Consider the following 18,945-nt stretch of genomic DNA (forward strand, 5'->3'; position numbering starts at 1 on the left):
AGAGACAGAGGTGATGCTGAGGGGAGGCTCAAGGCAGTTCATCCATCTGCATGGATGGCTACTGGGGCCTGGACCTGGTGGCCCAGTGCAACTGCCCAGACCTGAAGCGGCCCCTTTCCCCCATGAAAGCACTAATAAGGGAAACTGCTGACTTAAAACCCTCTTAATAATGTTTTCCTATTTCTTTAACACCTCTCCCTGGAGCACTCTCTCCTCCCTTCACAGCGTCTTGGCCAATTACACTTGCAAAACAAACAGAACACTCGATATCCCCACGAGCAGGGATTGCCTGGTCAGGGGCCCGCGACAGGCGGGGGCTCGAGGTGGGTCACAGCACGGGAGCCAACTCTCCTCCAGCCAGGAGGGCCCTATCCCATCCCCAGAGAGGAGGCACAGAGGGGGCACTGGCCAGGGTGGAAAGGGCTGTGTGCCAAGGCCACGCTCTGGACCCCTGGTCTGGGTCTGTAAAACACCCCTTTTCCCTTGTAGAAGTCAAAAAGCCCCAAGCCCACGTGCTCAGATAATTGTGCCTCTGAACCTTTGCTGTCTAACCCTTCTTTTGTCTCATATTCATGGACCTTTGCTGTCTAGCCCTTCTTTTGTCTCATAGTCAAGCTGCTCCCAAGCGGCCCTCAAAACTTTGTCAAACCATTTGAACTTTTACAGGAATTCAGCCATCAAAAATCTCCATCTTTTATCCATGAGCAGTGATAGGACCAACAAGATTCAGAGTTACCTTTCCCCACAGGACCAATATTTTACTCAGGTTTGTGATGATTTTCCTTGTTGCTCCCAGAGCTGTGCATTACTATAATGCCACTGACAAAAGCTGTGCAGAGCTCACAGCACAAAACCTCTGACTGCTTTTAAAATTTAATTTTAGATTTAAAAAAACTTAGTTAAAATTAAAAACTTCAAAATTTGCCAGCCTTCTCCCCATTCCTGGCTGCTCTGCAGTTCACGCCTTCTGCACCAGCTGGTCTTCCCAATCCCTGCCCATCACACTTAATCGAGTCAGGGAATTCCCCAGTACTGTCCCAGGAGGACAAACCCTCCCAGCAGGGAGGGAGCTGTGGGCACTCAGCCTCCAGCACACGCTGTCCCACAGCCTTCACTATGAGCTCCACAGTCTGGAGATGCAAACTGGGATACTTGGTCCTAGAATCAGAATCCTAGACTGGTTTGGGTTGGAAAGGACCTTGAAGGTCATTAATAAATAGGTAGTTTGAAGAGACAATTTGAAAAAGTACAAGCAGTAAAGCAGCATCAGAGCAGATTTAACATCACATTTTTCACCAGCCCTATCCCAGGTACACCAGGTATGGTTCTGGTGCCAGTGGAGTCAGCAGAAGAGTGGTGCACCTCTGGGAAAAGGGCCACTGGGACCCCTTGGGACACCAGCATGGCGGTGCTCTGGATTGGTACCAAACACTGGGATTGGAACCAAAAACACCAGGACTAGAACCAAGCACTGGGACTGGAATCAAACACTTGCTCTCAGTAAAATTTGAAAGTGCTCTTTTCCCAGCGACACAGCAGACACTGTTTCACAGGCTGAGACTGACCAAGTGGAAATTACCAGCTGTAAGACTTTGGCACCCCAATATTCAATGAAATGTTTTCAGAGACAAAAAGATGGACAGCAACGCTCGACAGAGCCGTGTCCCGACGGGAGCCGTGTCCTGCTATTGCCACCTCGTGGGGCCTCGCAGCAATGACCAGGTCACCAACACGGGTGATGGATGGCACAGGTAGGGACTGGAATGTTCCATGGGCAGCAGGTGCAGCCTGGCAGTGCTGGGCTCTCCCAAGGCAGCTGCAGCCAGAACCAGTGGGAAGCAGTTCTGAGTTCACTAAAAGCTGTGCATGCCCTGTAGAATGGTGTGGGTACAGAACAGTCCTCACTTCAGGGCAAAGGGGCTACTGCTGCAGTGTCCTGTTTGCTGTTCCAGTGCCATCCTTGCAGGATCCAAAGGATTCCAAGGGGAAAAAAGCTCCAAACACAACCACTACCTGACCTCACTGCCCCTTGCAACAGAGAAATGTATGAGACATTCTTTCATTGCTGAATAATTCCTCCTTTAAAACAGCAGAGGAACTAGGTAGGATTTGTATGGCCTGATAAGGTTTAGCACAGCCTGATAAGGTTTAGCTCCTGCTTCCCAAAGTTCTTGTCCTGAAATAATACTAAGAGTTATACAGCCCACAACACAACCAAGACACTTACCCAGAGGTGCACTAGGAAGGCCTTTTAGCAGCTTTCTTCTGCTCTTTGTTGTAGAAAGCAAACACACAAATCTTTTAGGAGCTTTTCTGGGACTTCTGGGATTCCCAGTCAGCCAGGAAAAGCACAAACCCATCGCTGACGTCCAAGGGGGAGTCAGGCTCACCCAGCAACTGGAGGTGACCCGGGGGTTGTTGCCACAGCTGCAGGTCTGCTGGGTTCCACTCGTGGCCGCCCTGGCCCAGCCCCAGCGAGTTCCTCCCTGTCCCCTCACTCACATACTGGGAACTTTCTAAAGGAGCCTTTCCCAGATCCTCCCGCCTTTGCTTCTGCTCTGGAACTCATTGTCTGGGCTCAGTGTGAAACTCCTGGTGCTCAGGGAAAGGAGTCCTGGCTGCAGAGTTCATGTCCGAGCCCAGGCAGCGCTGGCTCTGCTGCTCAGGATGCTGATCTCTGGCTTACTCAACTACTGTCCTTATCCTCCTCCTTCTCTTGGCTTTTCCCCTCCCTAACCTTGTCACTGCTCTGCTTCGTGATTCTTGGAGATGCCAGTTCTGTGTTCAAACCGTTGCTGTGTTGTCCCAGCCATTTTGCTCCAGTTTCTCTCCCTGCTCCCTTCTCTCTGCTGGCTCAGCAGCCCCTCCTGCACCCACGTGCTGAGCTGGCTGTGATAACCACAGCTTCTCATGTGCCTCTTCCCGGTATATTTGGCCCTGGATCATGGGCTTTGCTGAGATCCTGGGGAGGCAGAGGGCAGGAGGCAGAATGCTCTGCTGAAAGTGAGGATTCTGCCTGGGAAAAGGAAAGGGAAGGACTGCTTTCCCAGGAATGGCTTTCAAAGGATACATGCCCAGTTGGGAAGAGGCAAGGGCAGAGCTGTGCTCAGTGAGTGTCCTGCAGCCAGCAGGACTCATTTTCCAGGAAAGGTTCTGCCCTGGGCTCTAGGAAGGGGAAACACTGAGGCTGTGCCCTGCTCCTGCTATGCTGTCCTTATCACTGGATCTGGTCACAGGAGGTTTGGATCCAATTCTCATCAGTATCATGGGAAAAGCTCCTGTGAATTTCAGTGGGAATTTAATCACCTATTTCACTGCTAAATTTTAACTTCTTTTAGACCAACTTCTTTTGTGGTAGGAAAAATATGGACTTTTCACCACCTGAAACAACTGCCTGGGAGCTGTTTGTTCCCACCCGGCCCAAAGCAGAGTGGTATTCCATGGCTCCAAGGCCATGCCTCTTGCACTTCAAAGTCACTGTGGAGAGGGTTTATGCTTGTTATTCCACTTAATGTTTCTGACTTTGAAATGATTATGGGGTCTCCTCTGAATGCTTTATGGGGTAACAAAACTCAGAAGAACAGGGCTCTCTACAGCTGAGTAAATAGAAGCTATTTTCATAAATCTTCTGACTATTGGAACATCAACAACATTATCCTACATGGGTTGTTATGACTTGGTGTTTGCAGAGTCCTGTGTTGAAGCTTGGACAGTGCTTTCAGCCTTGTCTTTTGTTGAGGTAGAAACTTCAGGTAGTCCCACAGGGGGTTCCTTCAGTCAAATAAACTCTCAGAGCCCCACTTGAAGCTCTCTGTAGCCAGCCTGGGTGAGGTTCACACTGCTTTGATCACCTCCCTTTCCTGGATTGGGAGTCCCAGTCTTGGACAGGGCATTGATGGCAGGGCTTCACCTCTTCCCTGCCATGCTGGTCCCTTGCAGGGCCACCTTGCTGGTCCTGATGGCCATCAGGTGCATTCCATGCATTTTCCAAGCAGAAATCACATTCTCAGTGGGAATACAGATGTCCTGTGTGACCTTCCACAGGCCAGAGGTGTTTATCCTCCTCAAGGTGCACACGTTGGGCAGCCAAAGCTCAGACTGCACAGACAGAGCTGCAGGGACCCCATCAAATGGATGGGGAAGTGGGAAGAAGCATTTCCAGTGGGTTTGGATATGCCTGATGGAATCAGCTCCCAGGTCCATTCTGGGCTCACGTGCTGCTGGTACTGCAGGCTCTGTGTCCTCCCTCTGTGGCTCAGCAGTCACTGCCATCCCTGCCCGCCGGGGTTGTGCTGCTCTTCAAACCCAGCTCTTCAAACCCAGCTGGGGGAACTGCCTGTGGAGATGGTGTTTTTCTTCCTAAATCAGCAACTTTTTTTTTTATTCTTCACAGTTTGCAAGGTGTTTGTAGCCAAAACTCACACAGCCCTGCTCAATTTTTTTTCTATCTACTTTATTGTTACTCATAAGCTTAAAAAATGAATTCAGCTAATAAAACCAAAGTGTTCTGCTACAGTTCATTATTTGGGCTGAAATACCTTCCCTGATGTTTGTTTGCCCATGGGAAGGGATGGCAAGTCAGAACCTCTGTGATCCTCCCAACTAGGGAGGCAGAAATGGAAAGAAGAAATATGGAAGAGCTTTTCAGCTGTTAGAAATCTGCAGAACTTGTTTTCCATGCAGCTTTCCTGCTTCTGCCAGCTGAAGATCCATGTCTGAGCTGACTCAAGTGTTCTTCTGATGAGCCCTTGATAGTCCCACCTCAACCTGCTGGGCAGTGGCACCTCAGCCCAAAGACACACAACTTCCCAAGCAGCCCTAACATACACCACAAAAACCAGCTGAGAAGAGACAACCACGTGTGACATTCCAGAGGGAGATGTTCCTTGGGTACACAGGACCACTTCCAAATACTTTAATCAAAACATTAATCTTGAATAATACAAATGATGGATGAGGGCCCCATTAATTCTCCTTCCTCTCAGGAAAACACAAGTTCATTTACAGCCATTGCTGTTACCTCTTACAAGATTGTGGGTCATCCAGCCTTTTCCAGGCAAGGGAAAAACTTGGAAGAGTAAGGAATTAATTCCAGAATGGGCACTCCTTGGAAAGCTGTGAGGGAATGGAAAGTGAAGAGGAGGATGCAAGGGAGGGAAAACAAGGAAATCCTTACCTGTTTTTAAAAAATATTTATTTGTAGTTGTGTATCACACCTGACCAGGCAGTCAGTGGTGTTAGGAACAAAAAAAAAGTAATTATACCAAATAATATGAATAGACAAAATGAGTTCTGTGGAGCAAAGGAGATCTGTAAACCAAACCCAGAGCAGGATGGCACATCTAAGTAGGAAATAAGTACAGAGGCAGCAAAGTGCACATGGACAGGAATTCCTGAACTAAAGACCTTGAAGTTAAATGGAACAGAAGAGTTTCCCCTGAGTCTGATGGACCAAGATTGGATTTTCAGTCTATAACTATCAGAAATACTTTGGCATGGTCAGACTGACACAGCAAAGCCAGAGGCACCGTGTCAACCAGGACACACACTGTGAAATGGTGACAGTGACACGTCAGAGGCTGCCTGAGCTCCCACACACACCTCTGGCTTTTCTGCACCTGCACTGGGAGACTCTTCACACCAAGATTACAAAAATGTTAAGGCTGAATTTTTATTGCATTGCATTGAATAGACTGAAAATCTTGAAGCACCATGACATTCATTTCTTTGGCAGGAATTGTGTCCCCATGAGCTCAGCTTCTTGTTTCTGGGTTTCTATCAGTAAAAAGTGGAAAATGAAACTCACATAATTTCAGGAATCTGCTGTTAATAGGGGAATTGTGTCCAGTCCTCTGTGACAATCCATTCCCCCTTCCTTCTGTGCTGTGGGTATTTATTCCCAGGACTCAGTGCTTTACATTCACAATCTTTAGGTCTAATCCCTGTGGTTGGCTGTGCCAGTGACCCCTGGGCAGGGCCCTGCCTTCCACCCCCCTCCCTGCAACACAGTTCTTTGGGTTCTTTGCTGTGCCCAGCCTTATCTCCACCTTCAGGATGTTATTTTCTTCCACATTCTTCTGTACTCACCCAAAATTTGCCTCGATGTTTTACATTTCAGTGTATTTATCTACCTTTTGCTCTTCCTTGAAGACCCCAGTTTCACATGGACTTAGAACAACAGTTCTGGCAATTAAGTTGGATAAAGCTGCAATCCAAAATGTTTCCTAGGCAAGACTCCAATAGAGTTAATTGGCTTCAGTGGGAGACTTGTCCTGAGTAGAAAGGGCAAGGTTTGGCCTCAAGGAGACCATAAATTCCAGTTTAAAAATCAGTAGTTGTTCAGAGGCTCATTCCTGTGACAAACGTCATTCTTTGTGTTTCCTTGCCCGAATTCCTTTCCCAGTCATAGGAGGAAAGCTTCTGGCACCAAAATTCCATGATAATACCCTGGCCACCTCCCAGAACCCCTTTACATCTCAAAGAAAGCACCGTGGTCTCTCCAAGGGAGTGTTAAGCCTTCAAGATGTTGGATTCCCTCATTTTGTAGGAAAGGCCAGTGCTTTTCGTGTGGGCAATAAACAGCCCTGACAGGCAACTGTGCCCTGCCAAACTCAGCAGTTGCTTTAGGTGGTCCCATTCCACCACCACACATCTCCCCTCCTTCTCAGAAGCTGCAGGCCATGCTCCCTCCTCAGTGCAATTCCCTTTGTGGAAAAACACACACATTTGGGGGATTCCATGGTCCAAAATACAAGTCAAAAATTAAACACTGTAAAGAATGAGGTGTCTGTAACAAAGCTCTTCTACAGCTTCTCGTAACTGCACAGAAAACACTTCCCTCTCCATATCTGAGATCCCAAACATTTCCCCTTCTTACAAATGCTTCCCTTGCTGAATTACATCCCACTTGCCAAGGAAATGCTGGGAAAACAAGTCAGTCCTGTCACACTTCCCATAGGTCACCAGTCCTGCCCGAGCAGCCGAGGGGCAGCAGAGCCCCCCCAGAGCCAGCACTGCCCCCCAGAGCCAGCACTGCGCCCCCAGAGCCAGCACTGCCCCCCCCCAGAGCCAGCACTGCCCCCCCAGAGCCAGCACTGCCCCCCCAGAGCCAGCACTGGCCCCTCAGAGCCAGCACTGGCCCCCTGAGCCAGCACTGCCCCCCAGAGCCAGCACTGGCCCCCCAGAGCCAGCACTGCCCCCCAGAGCCAGCACTGCCCCCCCAGACCCAGCACTGCCCCTCCAGAGCCAGCACTGCCCCCCTGAGCCAGCACTGCCCCCCTGAGCCAGCACTGGCCCCCCAGAGCCAGCACTGGCCCCTCAGAGCCAGCACTGCCCCCCACAGCCAGCACTGCCCCCCCAGAGCCAGCACTGCCCCCCTGAGCCAGCACTGCCCCCCTGAGCCAGCACTGCCCCCCTGAGCCAGCACTGCCCCCCCAGAGCCAGCACTGGCCCTCTGGCCCCCATCAGGCTACTGGGCTGAGCTCCCCAGTGATCTCAGCTACTGCAGAACCTCAGGCAGAGCCTCCCTTGCCTCCAACACTTATGACACAAGTCATTTATGGCCTTGTGAGCTCATGCAGCTGGAAGTGAGAGTGGCACCACCCTGTTTACAAGGCCCAGCTCCCCTTGGACAGCCCTGCACTGAAAATGGTGCTCATTCCACACTGGTGTTAGAATAGAGGGGCAAATTTAGGGCAGAGGCACTTTGGGTGAGAGAAATGATAAAACACCTACTGTTTCACCACTGCTTACAGCACAAACAACAGTGTGTGGCCAAAGCCACATATTCACATCAGGGTTTGGCTCTAACTCATGTGATTCCCGATTTTATAAAGGAGCAGAGATGGAAATACAGATCCTGGCACCAAATGAACCCACAGCACGGACAGGGTGACATTCCATGCCAGTCCCCAGTGCCTGGATCCCTGCAGGGAACACTCCAGAAACCTCCAATCAGAGTTTAGAGAACACAGGATCCAACTCTGTGCTGTGAGACAAGATCACGGGAGGGAAGGGAGGAGATTTGGGTTTAACCTTCTGGGCTGAAGATGTGTAAGGAGCAGGGGGTGTTTTGAAGACAAGTAAGTGCACAAGAACCTGTGAAAAGACCCCATTTCCATTCACTCTCCCCACTGCACCTTCTGTTCTAACACTGGGCCAAAATGACTGAAAGACATTTGGGAAACCTGGAGCTCAATGGAGAATCAGGGCTGAGTTTTGCTGTTTTAACAGTGACTTCTTTGACAGGTAAATCTTAGAACACAGTATTTTAGCTGTCTGTCATACAGCACATGTCACAGAAAGGTGGTACTTTCTCCACTGAAGCCAACCCTTCATAGGGAAGGGATTTGAATTCCTCCACATTTGCTTCCTCTGGCCTTCAGCAATGAAATCTAACTCAAAAATATCCATTTTGATGAGGGTTTCAGCTGAAGAGGAAAGACTGACGTGCCAGTCACTGCACAGCACTGCCAGATTTCTCCCACATTGAGTAACTGTGGTTCTTAATGGAGTTCACACTCTGTTACCTACCCCAAAACATCTGTGATTTAAACTGTTTGATGGAATATATCAGGTTGAAACCAATGCTGGAATCAATGGGACACTGACTTGTTTGACTCTCCTGAGCTCTGCCCTTGTGGAGCACTGTCAGTGTCCAAACATCTTCCCACACAGTCCCTGATGATTCCAGAAGTGGGTCATTAACACATTTTGTCATTTTATGCAATTTCTCCCTCCCCTCCAAACTGGGCTTTTTTCCAGGTCCAGTAGCCAACAATAAATCAATCACAGTCTCTCACAAGCCTTTTGACTTAAATTCTATCCTGTAGGTTGGGCTCAAAGCAGAGCAGCAATGGCTGCAGGAGGTGAGGCAGGACAGGGCTAGTGGTGGCTGCCACTGAGGAGATGTTTGCTCGACCCACTGCTGTTCTTGCTGCCATTTTTTGTGGACTCCTCCTCAGTATCTGTAACAGAATCTTCCTCCTCTTCATCACTCCGATCGTCTTTCAAGTCCTGGGGAGAAGAAAGCACTGTGAGCATATTCTGGTTTTGCTGTGTTCTGTCATCAGTGCACACCCTTCAAAAAGGCCTCCAGGTGCCAGACAAGCAAGTCTTTTATTATAACATTGATCTTTGCAATGACTTTGAAAAAATAATCAATTAATTACTCAGGCACCCACTGCCATTTGTAATTGCAAAAGGAAAAGCTGGTGCATGAAAATTGTAGAACATGAGACATTCTCTCTTCTTGGAAATCCACCATCATCCTCTGAAGGCAGAACTCTGTTCACCATTTGCCTCAGAAAAAAGTGTGTGCTAAAGGGAACAAATGAAAGGGGGAAAGGGGAGCTCTAAATACACAGAGAATGTCCAAACTGCCCCCCAGGAACATCCTCTCCCCCTAAATGGGGGCTGATGGCCAAGGAGAGGCCAGTTACCAACACTTCAGTCTTGCAGAACCTCATGTTCCTCAGACAAAACTGCTTCCATGACCTTGGCCCAGCGACTTGAACTCTTTTTACTCCTTTCTGCTCTTCCCTGTAAAGTGTTACTATTAATCCCTGGGTGCTGTGAGATTAATGAGCCACTGTGAAGTGCAGGGAAGATAAAAAGAATATTATTTAAAAGCTAAATATGATGAATACACTCAGCCCAGCACAGGAGCTGAGAGGCTGCCACCTTCTGAGAGGTGTAAACTAAACAGTGCTGAGCTGTGCCAGCATCTTCTGGCACCAGCTTTGCTCAGAGACACTTGCAGACCCTGAAACCCTCCCTGCTGCTCGGTGGTGTGCACAGCACATCACCTCTGGCTGGCACAGGGGAGGCTGTGTCTGTACAGCTGTTCTGTGCACCTTTGGAATACCAAACTGCCCAGGGAACTGCCAGGGAAGAGAATGGGCATGGAAGGGGGCAGTGAGAGTCTGCCCTCAGCCAAACATTGCCCCAGCTCCATAGGAAAAGCTCCTAACTTTTGGTAATCAGGCTTCATCCCAGACAGTCAAACATGGAAATCAAATGTTTCCTCTACACAGAGAAAAGTCCTTGTGTCTTCCCAGTGTCTCACAGCAAAGGTCAGGGAGGGGTGAGACCTCTGTCATGGCACAGAAAAGAATCCACTGGTCTCCTCTTTCTTTCCTCCTGCCATAAACCCAAGGCCCTACCCTGTGTTCAGAAGTTTGGTTCCTACAATAAAGGCTTCAGCATCAAACCCAAACACCTCTATTTCCCTCTCAGTGCAATAAGCCCTCCCATACCAATGGATGACAGGGCTCAGGGCAGGATGCTTTGCTTAAAGGTGTTGTACATCAAGAAAACACTTCCTTTTCCTAAATGGTGCCTGAGAACAGGCCCCACTTTTGGTGTCTTTTGGCCTGAGGGAGCCCTGAGGCTTCTCACAATCCCTGGAGGTTTTTAAACTGAGACTGGCTGGGGCACTGAGTGCCATGATCTGGTAAAGGGACTGGAGTTGGACCAAGGGTTGGACCTGATGATCTCGGAGGTCTTTTTCAATGCAGCTGATTCTGTGATTCTGTGGATGTGGCACTGAGAATCCACCATGTCTTGATCCAACCCCACTGTGATCATCAGCCCAGGGCACTCCATGCCCTGGGCTGGTGATCACAGTGGGGTTGGATCAAGGGTTGGACTTGCTGATCTTGGAGGTCTTTTCCAAGCCAATCCATTCTGTGATTCTCCTCCTGGCAGAGCACGCTGGTCCCGGGCTGGAGCTGCAGGGATGTCATTCCTTGCCCAGCCAGGCCACTGCCTGCACAGCCACACTGGGGCACCCTGGCAGGGGCAGTTGAGTCTCCTGTCACCTGCCTGGCCCTCAGCAGCACAGGCAGGGGCTGCATCTCCTCCTGCAGTGACGTGCCAGGGCCGGGCTGTGACGCAGGAAGGAGCAACCAGGGCTGTTCCTGCCCATCCTGCATCTGCTCTCAGAATGAACTAACAATTCCACTTCCTCCGCATGCTGGTCTGAGGCCTTCCTTAAGCACCAAACTCATACAGAGAAAATAAATAACAGCTCAGTAATAACTCATCCAATTGCAATCTCATATCCCCTTCTATATTGCACTCCCAGTGAAAGGTACAGGGCTAGAAAGCAAATTAAAGCCTGAGCTCTGTCTCATCACAAACTATAAACTTCCTGGAGATTTTCTTTTGCCTTTTCCCTAACAACATACAAAGGGCATCAAAACAAACAAATCTTACTGTAAATACTGTAAAATAAACTTGGCACACCATCAGTTAGAGAAAAGGCAAGACAGCCTTTCCCACACAAACAATTTATGAGGTTCTGGCTCTTTCAGATCACCCCCTTCCCTCCTGCCAGTTCTGCCATTTGTATTTGCAGTAAAAGACAAATGCTGGGGGGAATGGGGGAGGATTGTTGCTTTTTTTTTGCCACCAAAAGTGTTTCAGAAAAAAATAATCTAACTGATTTTACGTAGAGTGTCTGCTGCTGAATCTGCTGGAGCCCCTGAAGTGCCCTCATCTCCCTGAGGCTGCAGTGTGGGACAGGGAGCAGCACCTTGGGGCTCACTGGGAAGAGAATCAGGCGAGTTTGTGAGTGCATATTTCATCTGGAGCCCCTCCTTGTGCTCCACAGAAGTTGCTGCTGCTCAAGCATGTGCTTGGGAACAGCTGGCTTTGAATGATGGCCAATCTGGGATATTGATTCCTGTTTCCTATAGGAATGAGCTGGCATTTCCAGCATGGAGCTGGAAACTCACATAGAGTTTGCTTCCCAGTTTTAATGGTGTCAAGCTGGATGCTCTGATTAAAGGCACTATATGTAGTAATTAAAAAACATGTCATGTTTTTTTCCAGCCCACTGGAAATCTCTGCATTTGAAGGAATGTCTTACAGATTTCAAAGCAGCAGGAATTAAATTTTCTTGTATTCTGAAGCAATCACTGCAGATTTTCTTCACTCTGGGAAAGAGTGTTACTTCTGAAATCCTGATGTTAATCAAGAAAAAATGCTGCAAAATTTAATCTAAATTTCACTATATTTTTAATAATAAACTTGCTTCCTGACCAAGTGCCTCTAAAATTCCTGCTTTAGGAGAGCCTGGCCATCTTTGTCTGGCTTGTTTAAGTGACAGAACTTTAAACAGCAACAGCTTCATCTGTAACTGGAAATCCAAACAAACCTGTCTTTGCAAACTGCTCAACAGGCCATTACAATTATATTAAGATATCCTGAGTGAAGTTTGTGCCTCTTAACTGTGACCTTTGAAGAATAACAAAAAGTGTAACATTTCTGGGATTTTCCCTGCTTTAGTACCAAGATGTTTCCCGGAGTCCCTCCCATCATCCATGCCAGTGGTGTCCTCCAGCCCAAGGGCTGTGCTGTGTCCCTGAGAGCAGCAGATGGATGTCCCACCAGGAGCACCAGAGCTGGCAGGCTGGGAATGCCCAGCTGAGCCATCATTAACACTCAGTGCTTTGCTTTTATTATACTTGAGCTGGTTTAGGGTAACAGACAAAATGGATGTGTACATTTTCTGTTCTGGATGACTACCCCATTTAATCTCTCTAAATGGATGAATGGTTTCAGGGTTTATGAGAAGCAACACTAATGCTATAAAGTCTGCAAGAGAGCCATTTGTAGTGAAGCCAAAGCCGCAAACTTTTATAATCTTTTTTCCTTTTGTTTAACCCTTCCACCTGCTGCTCAGTCTGCCTCTCTCAGTGAAATGGACCGTGTTTGTTAAGGTAGTTTGGGCTGCTTGCACTTCACTGCTGGTACAACATCTATCACTGAAGCCATTAGTGTGACATGACCAGTAAAGGACCTTCCAAGGGACTTCAGCAAAGAAAAAAGACTTCTTGAAGTTATGGGATGAGCAAACCTCCCAGGCCACCTCCCAGCCTCTTGTAAGCAGAAAAGTATTGGTCAAATCTCCATCTGAACTAAGAGAGAATTGGCTCTGATACTTTACAAATACTTTAACCTTCAGTTGTAATTTCCTGACTCCTAAACACATGTTCTACTGAAATCAGCATGTCCTAGACCTTGTACCCTAATTCTACCTTAAGAATATTTTCACTTAAACATCTACAAACACATTGACTAGATGTTGATTTTTCAATGTAAAGACAATAAATTCCACAGCACCTGCACATATGGAAACAGCTCGAAGTACAAAGATGAAAGCTCTTAGTCAGGTCAGCAACCACTGCCTCAAAGAAAGGAGATAATAAACAAGAGAGATCATAAAAAGTCAGTCCAAAGAGATACAAGGGGGTACTTCTCTAACAAATAATCCTATAAAGTTGATGAATCTCTGAGTTCAACATGTTGAATTCAACATCAGTAATTCAACTCAGCTGACATATGACTTAATAAGTCTTTACTTTCCTGTGGAGAATAAGCAATATACATTTGGATTCAAGCAAACTGTTCTGTATTTCCAGCCTGGAAGATTTTATTGGAAAATATATTTCCCTTTTCAGCTTATACCCACGAGGCAACATAAATAATGTTCATCTTTCACGGAAGATGCACAGTTGGACTCTGCTTTCTGCAGTTTCTAAATGAAGATGCAGACTTGCTACATTAATTGCAGTGGACATCTTGTGGAAAGAACTCCTCTTGTTAAGCTCTCTCTGTGTAACACCCATTCCCCAGGCTGTCCACTGGTGGTTGGCAGAGGGAACTCAAAGAAGGCGTGTAAAAAACAAAGTTACACCAATTCCACCATTATTGAACAGAACAGTCTTACAAAACTTGATGTTACACCAGAACATGTCCCTGATTTTGACAGAAGGAATAAATTTAACCTCAAGAAAACCTCCCTGGTGTTGTCACTCAGCACAGCACACCTGGAGCTGGAGCTCTCGTGCCCTGGCTGTTGGGAAGAGCTAAATCGTTGTTTACAGCTGGTCAGGCTCTCTGTGCCCTCAGGCTCTGTGGTCTCAGGCTCTGTGGTCTCAGGCTCCGTGGTCTCAGGCTCTCCGTGCCCTCAGGCTCTCCGTGCCCTCAGGCTCTGTGGTCTCAGGCTCTCTGTGCCCTCAGGCTCTCTGTGCCCTCAGGCTCTCTGTGCCCTCAGGCTCTCCGTGCCCTCAGGGTGTGCTGGGCTGAGTTGCTGCACTCACTGCCCGAGCCTCGCACGGCGCTTTACGAGTGTCCGAAGCCCAGGAGGTACCGAGTGAGTCATTATGTCCCACTGCTTTCTGAATTATTCCAGTTTTAAATCCACAGCTGGCAAAGAAACAAAGCACAGTCTAACAGGCATTTGATGCTTTTCTCTACAGTGAACTTTCTTCTACCCTGGGCCAGGGCTCGTGTTAAGCCAAGGGGTTCAGGGCCATGAACTGTTATCAGAACACGCATTTCACTCCTTGGAAAGGCTGTTCTGGCTGTGGAACAGCTGATCAGACACTCGTGCTGCTCTCAGTGAGGTGTGACTGCCCTCAAAATGAAGGGTTTGAAACAACACAGCTGCTAAAGAGCATTCCTACAGGAGCCTTAGGGCACTGTCAGACCAACCTGGAAGCACAAAGGCCACAGCACTTGTGTCCAACAGGGCCATTTCCCTATGCCCTCCTTAGGAACCATTCCGTTCCTGTTGGGATGTGTCTAAACCTTATGTTCATGCTTAAACATTTTATCATTCTCATTTTCAGCCACTTACCTAACAAGAAATGACTTTATATATATCTCTCTATATATTTCATATCACAATACCTAAAATCATTTAAATACAGTCTTTCTAAACACCCTGATATCCAGGCTGGATACAGAACACTTCAAGTAGTACCCAATAAACAAAGTTTCATGAAGTTTCATTAATGAGCCAAAGGACACAGAATTCTCACTGGGGACACCACAATTCCTCAGTGATTACAGAGGGAGCCTGGAACTTGAGGTGGGCACAGCCCAAGTTACACAAGACAAATACCACCCTCAGCTGCTTCCCAGCCACCTCTGCCTGGTCCTGCAGGTTCCTGCCTGGTGTGGTTCCTGCTGGGCTGAGCCTGCAGTGCCCTGTGCCCGCTCAGGAGTCCCCAGGACTGTGTTACAGGGCACACAATGCTCCTCTCAGGGATTTCCTCCCTTCTTGCCACGTACTGAGCATTACGGAGCACTCCTATGTCCTCCTAGGGAAATATATTTTCTTTAAATGCAAGACAGAACAACTTTCTTTCTGAATTGATATTAACCTATCATTAAATACTTTTATTTCAATCTATTTTTTAAAATCAGTTCAGCAAATTAGAGTTCAGTGACTCCCTCTGAAAGTATAAGAATTATTCACCTCATAACAAAGCCACAATTCAAACCCCTGCAGCAAATATTAAAAATAGTAAAAGAAGGCATCAAAAGATCTGTAAAGGCTTAGGGTTTGCTCTGTGAATTGATTTTTGGCAATTGAAAAAATAAATACATATGCACATTATTGCACATTGAAGGTGCATATATAAAAGTAGCAAGAAATGGAACATTTCATAAAGATCTTGCTATAAAATTAGAAGACATGAGCAGTTAACATGGTGTGGCAGATTTAGTGTAGTAGCTCAGCCCAACACACATGGGAAGCCAGAAGATCTGCCCATGAACAGCAAGGGAAAGCAATTAATTTTAAAGCAAAAATGCGACCAACATTTGTCTTTTCTCTGAATTAGGAACTTTCACATCAAAAGAGTCATTTAGAGCAGGGATTTACTAGAAGTAGAGGAGTTTTCTTCATCTCTGTAGCTTTAAAACTAGGATTTCTTTCTGTTTAGGATTAAATATCCCAAGTTACTGCCCAGTGCAGTGAGAGGGTCAGTGCAGGTGAAGGACAGGTGAGTGTTCACAGCCACAGCACTCACAGGGGGAGGGAGGCTGGTGAGTGGCTTTTGGTTGATAAAGGTAACCCAGGAGGTTTAACCACCGTGGATCCGTGGTCTGATCCTAAAGGATGCAGATCCAAAAAAAAAAAGGTAAGAGGAAAACCAAAAAATGCTGCAGTAGAAGAATGATGTCTGGAAACAACAGAAGTATCAACAAGCACCTCCCAGCTCTCCCTTCAACCCCAAAATAGTATTTTCTTATCATTTTCAGCTTCCCCAGCTCTGTTAGTCATTCCATGAACACAAACTCTCACTGTTTCCTTGGCAATTTGGACAAATAAGGGATGAACAGGCCATGGACAAGGATACACCCAACCAAGGCTTTAAAACGCTGCTCAGCAAGTACAAAATGCCAAGGGAATGTTGGAGGGTTTCACAGAGTGACAGGTACAAGATGCTGCTCTGCAGCACTGCAGGGCCTTTGCTGCTTCAGGGAGAGGAAGGAACCCCAGTGAATCCAACCAACCAGCATCAGTGAGCAGCTCAGTGCCTGACCCGAAGTGACAAACAATGGGGACAAAACAATTACAGGAGAACGAAAACCTACTCCTGGTCCCATTGCAGTCACTTGGAAACCTGCCAGTGCCCTCCTGTGATGGACTTGGCACCAGCCCTGAAGTCTCCCAGTCGTGGGGGAATCACTCCCATTTCCTACAACTTACACACATTTTTCAAGGTTTAAAGCACCGAAGTCTCAAAACCTTAAGTGAGTGTGTAATGGGTTTACCATATACTTTACATCTTAATTTGCCATAATCATGTGGCTCTAAGCTGCTGTCATTCACCCCCTTCTCCTGACCTTGGAAATAAAATGTTAGCTCTCCACGGGCTGTTCCTGGCGAGATGGTTTAAATCAGTGCACATGTTCATACTTCCCTGTATGTTTTTTCAATTTTCCTAAAATATTCTCATATGTGCAGACATGATGACTAGACATGTTTCAGTGGTGCTTGAAACTTGATACAAGGGGGTCATTTCCCCATGTAATTGAACAATATTCCAGAAACACACAGAGTTTCCTTAGCAACACAAGGCCTTGGACACCAAGATGGCACCAGCAGCAAACATTGCAATTGCCTGAGCTAACCTGAGAGGAAATGACTCTGAAGAATGTCCTCCTTCCTCTCACAGCACAACTGCTACATGGCTACCCTGAAGGGCTTTTCTTTCATGCCTTGCTCATCCCCAGAGTCACAAATGTCAGATGAGGAAGGACGTTTAGGGAATATTTCTGTTTTCCAGAAGGAAGGATAATTGATTTGAAAACCTTCTTTTTCTTGTACCCCCAAGTTTACCATAATGGAAAATAAAAAGCTTTTTCTTAATGTGAAGTGGCTGAGAAGAGTTCAGCCTGTGGGTTCAGAATTCCCTCCTGTGAGGGCACTCCTGGAGGGCTGGGCCAAGGGAAAGGTGGTTCCAGTGCTGGGATCCTGGAGACCACCAGTGGTGCTCTGGGCCAGAGACCCCCAGGGCTGAGAAACCAGGACACAGACAGGCAGAGCAAGGTCCTGTCCTCCCTTCTTCCCTTTTCCCTCATTTTCACTCAGCTCTGGCTGCAGAATTTGGGAGGAGGAAAACCGCAAGACTTTTAGTGCAAGTTGTTTTTTGCTGGTAAGTGGGTCAGCTGAGCTGAGTTATCCCAAGGGACTGAGGAGAAAACTGTCCCCTTCACCAGTGCAGAGGGGAGGTGACAGCTGAGATGAAGAGCTTCTGACCAGCCAGTCTCAGTGAAGAGCCACCTCCTCCTGAGAGGAACCAGCTCTGGGGGCTGCAGTGACCCCAAAACCCCCAGTGGCACAGAGGGCACTGGAAATATTCCTCACACCCTTCTATGCTCAGAGCTTCCTTCAGTTAAACAGCAACATCAGTCTCTATTCCCAGTTACACCATGACTCATTTTTCCATCTGAAGCAGCTAACTGCTGCCTCAAGAAAAATATCAAAACTTGCCTGTTTTCTGAATGAAAACTTCAGAGCCTTGGGCACAGAGACAAACCCCTTCTGACACCAGAATGGTCTCCTGGTATTTCCCTAAAATAGCAGCAGCTTTTGGTGTGGAGTGTGTGTAACAAAGATGTTGGTATTAAAGCACTGCCTTGCCAGCCCCACTCCTGTCCAGGTTCCCTCTGCAGCTCTGGAGTCACTGGCTGCTTTCACAGCCAGCTCTGCCACTGCTGTGGAAAACAGGCTGCACATGCAGCCAGCTGAAGTCATCCCCCTGAAAGGGCTCAGGCTGCTGCTGCTGCCACTGTAATAAATGTTCTTAGGAAACCACCTTCTCAGAGAGCTGTGTGAGGAATCAGAACCCGTGGCAGGGCTGCAGGCTCGGTGCTTTCCTGTGTTTTAGCAATGACGAACACAACAGAGCAATGAAACATTTCTGTCCCTTCCAAAGGCACATGAGCAGGGCCTTGTGTGTCCCCTGTGCAGCTGACAACCTTCCTGCACTGTGCTCCCAGAACCTCAACCAGTGTGGGTGCAGAACTCTGCCAAAGCCTCCTCTTCCTCAGCTGAAGGCAGGGGATGTCTCTCCAGTTCCTCAAGAGTTGGGCAAGAACAGCACAGAGGCACAGCCAAAATCACAGGAGCAAACAAGAAGTCAAACTGTTTAACAGCCCATAAGTCAGGCCAGAAATAATTCTGTAATTAGTCAAACAGAGGTAAATGACATGCAAAGTTTACAAGCTTTTCAGTGTCCAAGGGAACAGAGAAGGTTGTTTTAGGAGCTGGACAACCCAGGCCATTTCTCTTACAGATCTGCCCCTTATGCACAGCTCTTTGCTGAGCTGGTAACTGCAGTTTCCTTCCAGGGCAGACATTGGGTCTCCCTGTGACACCCAGTTCTCTGTTTGCATCAAATCTCATGGAATCCAATAATTATGGGATGGTTTCTTTCAGCAGTCAAGCAACAATTAAATACAGGGAGAAAGGAATATTTCTATTTCCTTCAGATTCCTCACAGCATTAACTGCTTCAGATAAAAGGATGGTCAGTTCAAGCAACTCTTGCTTCTTGAACCTTAAAAGAAATACCATTTTTCACCACCATGACTTCAGTTTCATCTTAACTAGAAAAATATACCTGTCAATGCTTATGCC

At 47.5% G+C, this 18,945-nt stretch overlaps 1 protein-coding gene across 5 annotated transcripts in view; it reads right to left on the reverse strand.

Moving 5' to 3' along the window:
- Positions 1-8,706: 8,706 nt before the first annotated feature.
- CERS3 (ceramide synthase 3) overlaps positions 8,707-18,945 on the reverse strand; it is a 51,680-nt gene continuing 41,441 nt past the window's right edge. For all 5 annotated transcript variants that reach the window (XM_071568152.1, XM_071568155.1, XM_071568151.1 and 2 more), the window contains exon 11: positions 8,707-9,015. In XM_071568152.1, coding sequence (XP_071424253.1) covers positions 8,884-9,015 — 132 coding nt within the window. In that variant the 3' untranslated portion in view covers positions 8,707-8,883. The remainder of the gene's footprint in view (positions 9,016-18,945) is intronic.

This window comes from Pithys albifrons, chromosome 13 (genome assembly GCF_047495875.1).
Source record: "Pithys albifrons albifrons isolate INPA30051 chromosome 13, PitAlb_v1, whole genome shotgun sequence".
NCBI lineage: Eukaryota > Metazoa > Chordata > Aves > Passeriformes > Thamnophilidae > Pithys > Pithys albifrons.